We start from the raw sequence: 7,475 nt of genomic DNA, 5'->3' as shown, positions 1-7,475 counted from the left end.
CAACCATGAGATCATGACCTGAGCTGAAGTGGGAAGCTTAACCTTAACCCACTGAGCCACCCAGGTGCCCCTCCTTATCACTTTAGATAAAAGTGACCATTTCCTCCTTTTTGCTCTCAATAAATGTGGTATATTAGTCTTATCCTAGCATCAATCATGTTTAGGATTGTATCCCAAGCATCTGACACGTTAAGTATGCAACAATTAAATGAATCAATGTTCACCTTGATGAAGGAAACTTTCTTAAACATTCTAGGAGAACGTCATCATTATGCATAGACCGTAAACAATCTTTTACAATCCAACCCTGATGATTGTTTTTAAAACGATGCATCCTGGCACTTTAATTGTCCTTAGACAGATGGCCAAACCTTGGCTATGGGAACCGCACAGTGTAGGAGGAGACCATGACTAGAGCGCGAGGGAAAGGATGATTGGCTGCTAGGGTTCAGAAGTTCTCCTCAGACGGATGCTAGAACTAGGAAACCGCTGATGGTTCAGCTTTTGAAATACCGTTTTTGCATCGTAAAGAAAAAAGATTAACCTATCAGGAACAACGGAGCACATCCAATTACCAATCAAGAACGGGAAAGGAGCCAAAGCCTGGGGATACCCACGCACCAAGGAGGACGTCATTCTCTAAGTCTCAGCCAATGAGAGATTGGGCGAAGGGGGCGGGGCAACGGGCGGACCAATTGCCACAGAAAAACAAACAATCTGCAGCACAACTGTCCTAACCACAGCCCTCGCCTCTCAAACCACTGGAGCAAACTCCTGAGCAAAGCACTTGTTAAATACTTTCCACTTTTCTTCTAGCCCGGGGGCAGTTACACTGGAGTACCTTCCTCATACTAGAACAAGGGCCTTCTTTCCACCAGCTCCCAAAGACTCGCAGAAAGAATACAGTAACTTTGAGCTTTCTACCTTCACAGGAACTGGCAGTCCGGAGCTACCTGAGGGGGAGGGGCAGCCCCAGTGCGCAGGCGTGCATGCCTTGTGGAGGCGGGGCTGTAGCGGCCCAAAGCATCCTGGGTGCTGTATTTCTTTTGCTGGCAAAACTGAACTGCTCCTGTAGCCTCCGGAACTACATTTCCCCGCAGCTCCCACGGCCTCGAGGTGGGCGGGATGGTTGGTTAATGAGCTCGAGGAAGCCGCGGCGCGGCCCACCAGGTTCCAAAACAAGGAAATGAAGGGGGGAGGCGGGACTGGGGCTGCCTGCGGGAGCCGCCGCCGCCGCCGCCGCCGCGGAGGAGGAGGAGGAGGAGGAGGAGGTGGAGTAGGTGGCTGCCGCGGCCGCCGAGGAGTCCCTTGCTGAAGGCGGACCGCGGGGCGGCGGGCGGCGCGCGCGCGCCCGAGAGGCGGCTGTTGGAGAAGTGGAGCGGCGGTCGCGGGGGGAGGAGGAGGAGGAGGGACTGAGCGGCGGCGGCCCCCGCGTCCCGGTGCCTCTATGGGGAAAGCAGACAATGGATTATGATTTCAAGGCGAAGCTGGCGGCGGAGCGGGAGCGGGTGGAGGATTTGTTTGAGTACGAAGGGTGCAAAGTGGGACGCGGCACCTACGGGCACGTCTACAAGGCGAGGCGGAAAGATGGGTAAGAGCAGGGGCGGGGGGAGTAGGCTCGCTCGGGTCCTCGCCCTGCCCGCGACCGCGCGGGATGGGTGGGTTGGAGCCGGGTCGGGCCGTTCCCGAAGGGCGAGGCGGAGGTGGTCGCGGGGCCGCGTCCCAGCGCGGACTGAGGGACGCGGGTTCTGACTGCCCTCCCCGCGCGGCCCCGTCGCGCCCCTCGAACTCCAGCGGCAGCAGCCTAGTCGGGGGGCGTCGGTCCGGTTCCGGAGGGCGCCTTCCGCGTGCATGGAGCTGGCGGCGGGACTCGAGTTGGGACCTCGGCTGGAGGTGGAGTTTGTGGGGTCTGGTCTCTTGGGGAGACGCCGAGGGCTGGGAGAGCTTTGCCGAGTTGCCGCTCCGGCCCTGGGCTGGTGACGGTCGTTGTGGAACTTCCAATCGGCTACGCGCCTCCCGGGGGCGGCGGTTTGAAACCTAGCGGAGGAGCTGGTCGGGCGGCTGGGGTCTTAGCCAGACTCTAGGGTCTGACCCACCGCGCATCTCTGCCCTTGGGGCCAGCCAGCCCATTGGCTTCTCAGCGTAGTCCCGCGTCCCTGTCTATACCCGGCGACTTCTGGATCCCTGCTCATTCGCCCCCGATTTCGCTTTTTCACATTCTGAATTCCGCACTTTTAACTCGAATGTAGGACCTCCTCGGAGACTAACCGCGTTTTGCCCGCAGAACTTCAGAGTTCGCCTAGTTTTTTGGTAACTCGTATCCCCCCCCGCGTTGGATATTCTTATGCTTTCCACTCCATCCCCTGGCTAAATTACTGCGTGCTGGGGTTTATCCAGCACCTAGATTATCCGGAACGGAATGCAGAGTGACAGAGATCTGGGCCTGAATCTTTGTTTACCTGGGATTTGAGGGAGAACCTTAGTAACCTCTTAGGAAGCCTTTATTGATTGTTCTCTTAGGAGATGGCGAGCTGGATTCTGTATTGAGAACGCCTATCCTTCGTCCTGTAGGGCAGACGGGCTCTAGGACAGGTGGAACCAGCTGCCGGCGAAGGGTAGGTTTAAACCAATCACCTGCTCACCGCCCTTCCTGGGAGGAATTCTCCTCCCCCAGAGTAAGGGAGCCCAGGAACATTTATCTACCTGTCCCGCTTAGATTTCAAAGACGGTCAAAAAGTATGAGAAAGAGAGTTTTTAGCATCCTAGCGGAACATTTCTGAATAAAGTGAATATCAGTCACAATGACATTAGTAAGATTTGAAATGCTGCCTAACGTTCTGCGCACTCTGTTGTAATTGATATAGTTGATTCATGAACTCGAGGACGAAAGTTGTTAAGGTGTGTGTGCTAATTTCATAGAGAATGAAAACACAACTTTACAAATTGTTTTATCATAAAGTATGGTGAAAATCACAAGGTACTATACACGTGTAAAGGATTGTTACTGCAAGTAGTTTTGGTCTTATAACTGAAAGGGCTCCATAGTAGTCAGTTGTAAACTTCTCTCATAATTCTTTTAGTTAATTGCCAGGTGTCCTTGAATGAGTATCTTGGAATGTCAGGTACTTAAAATTAACTTGTATTTTGTTTTTGGAATGTTTACTTGTTATACTGGTGTTTCTGTGGGAATATTATCAGATATATTTGAGGAAAGCACATCTAGTTTTCCTATTTGGACATTGGCATTACGAAACAAATTATATGTGGTGTTTTTCATACTCCTCATGCTAACTTTATAATGTACTTGATTTGAAATTTTTTAAATGTATTTTCTTTTTTGTTGTTAAAATAACTTCCTTTTAGTAGGCAACTTTTAAGAAAAATCTGCTTCTGAATTGTATTTTGATAGCATGGGATAAAACAAAAAGCATAATTTAATTCCTGCTTCTAATTGTTCTTTTTGAATATTTTCCCCTCTAATAAAGTTTTTGATTCGACTGCACTTTCTTGAGTGAAATTTGTTTGATTAGAATTAATAAAGTTTCTTTAATAGAGTAAGATCAGTCTGTGTATCTTCAAAATATGCTTTTTAAAGAAATTTTTAGGATCTGAAAGCATTAGTTGATATCACTATATTCTAAGAAAAATCATTATAAAGGTAGGTTTCCTTGCACTAGGGGTCTAGTTGAGATTTGAGGCTTTATGTTAATAGCACATCTCTTGTGGGTTGGTAGCAATGATTTTAAAGAACAAAAAGTTTTTAAAGTTTTTAGTGATTGTTCTAAATTGTGATGCAGATTTGCATAGTAAAGATTTTACACTCTGATCATAGTTAGTTACAGTTTAGCTCTTTCCGGAATTTATTTTGGTTAATTCAGAAAAAAATGTATAATGCTACTTTAGGGAGCAAGAAAGAAATCACGTGCGTACATTTAAGAGAAGTTATTCTGATGTATATAATGTAGTATATAACCAAAATCATTTGGGTCTTTTGAAGAAACACTGGAAGAAGTAATGTAACTTACAAAAGAAAAGCCTCTGTTTATAGTTTAGTACTACCTTTTAAAAAAATCTTAGAGTGATATTTCCATTAAAATAATGACTTTAACTTGGGCTATGTTAATTATACTATGTAAATTTGTGACAGTGGAAATGAAAGATTACATTTGGGTTTTTCACCTTTAATAAAAATGTCATTTGTTCTTTTTGTTTTGAAGGAAGAGAATCTTTTGACCCAACCATCCTTTTTAAATAAATCAGGCTTAAATGTTATTCCTGAGAAACAAGTTCAGAATATTTCTAGACTTTTTAGTATGAACAAGAATTTGTAATAGTTTTCCTTTTAAAATTTGTAAAAAAAGGATATATAACAGTTTATGGTTACAAATCTCAAGACCATATTCCTCAAATTTGAAAAACTTTGCTTTGATTGATAAAGGAATATTTTAAAAGGTTCTTTTGTCAATAAGAGAGTCAAACAAATATGATTCCATAGGATAATATGTCTGAAAACTGTTACACCAAACAATACTACTATTCAGTTTTGCAGACATTCATTTAGTCTTTTGAACCACTCCAATAAAAGATTACTCCTTTTTGAGAGGTCTTTAAAAGATACTTCATAATTGAAAGTGAAATGGCTGACATCTTAACAGTTTCAGTTTTGCCTTAGGGTTTCAGATGAGTAGTTTGTGACTATACATCTTAGTGTATAAAGTTTTAGATGAGTAATTGGTGATTACACATCTTAATATATGTCATAAAATCCTTCACAAATAAGTGTAGGTACATATGGATACATACAGGTAAATAATAGGTATGGACCTATCTGCCTGGCTTTGATGGATTTTTCATATTTGGTTTGTAGTTAGAATAGACGATTGTATTTGCATTTTTGTGTGTGTGGGGGGGAATGTACAAAGATTAAAGATGTAGCACTGTGATCGTAGCATTTTAGAACTTTCAAGAGTTTTAGATCATTTAGTCTCACTTCTTTACAAATGAGAAAACCAGAGCTTTTAGAGGTTATCATGCCCATAGTCTCACAGCAAAGACAAGCCTCACAGAAGTTACAAGATAGTAGGAATCCAGCTCTCCTGACTGAGTTGTTGCATTTTCTAATGTGTCCTACTTCTTAATACCATACGGGGAAAACCCAAAAAGGCCATGTTAAACCTCCAGTTTTGACAAACTTATTGTATAAGCTTTTTCCATGCAAAGGATATATCTATACCAACAAATATGGAAAAGGGAAAATATTGCATGGATATTAAAAAAAGAAAAAAGAAGGAGTGCCAGCCTATAGATTCTACCATGTGTAGTTGCTTTTCTTCATCAGGTTTCTCTTCATCCTCATTATCATTACTTTTGGCCACCATCTTTCAAAAAAAAAACACCCACCATTTTTGCATAGTAGCTGAATTGGTCTCTGCTGTTAGGCTAGTCTTTCCTTGTGATAGTCCAACATCCAAGTTGCTCAGGGTCATTTTTCTGCAAATAAAATCAATCATGAAACATCTTGGAAAACTACATTCTCTAGCTTTCAAACCATCATATCCAATTTTAATTCCTTACTTTGGCATATAAAGCTATTTGCATTAGGATCCTAAAGTTTTCTCGTCTTTATAGCCTTTATACTTGCCACCAACTCCCAGAGTTGGTGCAAGCCATGTTTCTGTAGCATTTTTTAGCACTTACTAAGTCTTTTTCATGTCTTTTTTTTTTTTTTTTTTTTTTTACATTCAAAGTAAAGTGGTATTGCTCTGCCATTCCTCCCTCCCTTTTCTCCTCATTCCCATAAACTTGGCCAACTCCTGCTCATACTTCAATACCCTATTCAGATAGCTTTTCTTCTAGAAGCCTTCCTTTATTCACTTTATTAGTTGTGCTTGTGCCCCTCTTTGTTCTTAGGTGTATAATATCACTATAAGTAATATTAATCTGCCCCATAAACTATTAGCTACAAATGGGTCATCATTTATTTCCAGAGTCTTGTACAGAGTTTGGCATATAATGGACACTCAGAAATTTTATTAAAAAAAAAAAAGGTCCCATATTGGTAATACTGCCCTGATGTTTTCAGTAATTGTTTTGTTTTTTTTTTTTTAAATTTAACATTTATTATTTGACAGAGACAGAGCATGAGTGGGGGAGGGGCAGAGAGAGAGGCAGTCACAGATTCTGAAGCAGGCTGTAGACTCCAAGCTGTCAGCCCAGAGCCTGACACAAGGCTTGAACTCATGAACTGTGAGATCATGACCTGATCCAAAGTCAAATGCTTAACCGACTGAGCCACCCAGGTGCCCCTTCAGTAATTGTTTTGAAAGCCTGCAATGCAGTGATGTTACATAAGTTGGTACCATAAATAATTTTCTAGCACTAATTAGGTCTAGTATAATTTTTTTTCTAAGAAATTATGTGCTGCTTTTTAAGACAGTTGATACATTTCTTTTAGTAGATTGATAAGGAACGTATGTAATTTTTTTGTTTTGAGTTAAGCATTTTTCCCTTTTAGGCCAGCTCTTGTAAAATTATTATAGAAATCTTGTGTTCTTTGCTTTCACTATCTATTTTATAGAGATGCTTAGAAATTGTGGGCATTTGGGGCACCTGTATGGCTCAGTGGGTCAGGCATCCGACTTTGGCTCAGGTTATGATCTCACAGTTTGTGAGTTGGAGCCTCATGTTGGGCTCTGCGCTGGCAGCTCAGAGCTTGCTTGGAATCCTCTCTCTCTCTCTGTGCTTCTCCCTTGCTCTCGCACTGTCTCTCAAAAGTAAATAAACATTAAAAAAAAATGTAGGCATTCGAACATATTTTACGAAATTTATTGATCTTATGGGTTTATGTTAATAAATTTAGTATCTTTAGCACTTAGTAAATCAAATAAACATTGGTTTATGTTTAATTGGTTCTTCATTTATGTATTACAAGAACTTTTTGAAGCCCAGGAAAAGAAATATTTTCAATAAAATTTGATTGTTTAGAGCAGTGGTCGACAAACTTTCTTTACAAAGAGGCAGATACTAAATATTTTAGGCCTTGGGGGCCATACAGTATATGTTATAATTACTTGAATCTGCTGTTGCAGTGTCAAAGTATCCACAGACAAATGTGTAAATGAACACAAATTAAAATGTGTTTCAATAGAATTTTATTTATAAAACCAAGTGGTGAGCTCGCTTTGGCGGGCAGGCTGTAGTTTGCCCTGCTTAGTCTAGAACAGTGACGTCCAATAGATCTTCATGCAATGATGAACGTGCGTCTATGCTGTAAAGTATGGTAGCCACTAGCCATATGTGGCTCAAGAAATGTGATTACTGTGACTGAGACACTGGCTAGTAGCTGTGATGTTGGACTCGGAAGGTTTAGTCTTGGGGACAAGTAGCTTAGCAACAACATTTATAATTTTCAAATCCATGAAGTGACATTTTAATTTTTTTTAAACTTGGTTAATCTCTACACCCAATGTGGGGCT

General features: G+C 42.1%; 1 protein-coding gene across 4 annotated transcripts in view; it reads left to right on the top strand.

The window, feature by feature from the left end:
* The first annotated feature begins 1,072 nt into the window (after positions 1-1,072).
* Positions 1,073-7,475, top strand: part of CDK19 (cyclin dependent kinase 19) — a 192,783-nt gene continuing 186,380 nt past the window's right edge. The window contains exons 1-2 of one of the 4 annotated variants that reach the window (XM_047859493.1): positions 1,467-1,591; positions 2,521-2,615. Coding sequence is in view for 1 of the 4 variants with exons in the window: in XM_047859491.1 (XP_047715447.1) it covers positions 1,464-1,591 (128 nt within the window). In the remaining 3 variants the exon portion in view is untranslated. Of the gene's footprint in view, positions 1,117-1,278; positions 1,592-2,520; positions 2,616-7,475 lie in introns of those variants that run through there. The other 3 variants (XM_047859495.1, XM_047859491.1, XM_047859492.1) reach the window with 3 other exon arrangements.

The sequence above is a fragment of the Prionailurus viverrinus genome, chromosome B2 (genome assembly GCF_022837055.1).
Source record: "Prionailurus viverrinus isolate Anna chromosome B2, UM_Priviv_1.0, whole genome shotgun sequence".
Lineage (NCBI taxonomy): Eukaryota > Metazoa > Chordata > Mammalia > Carnivora > Felidae > Prionailurus > Prionailurus viverrinus.
The sequence above is the reverse complement of the archived record's forward strand: the minus strand, read 5'-3'. Positions and strand labels throughout refer to the sequence as shown.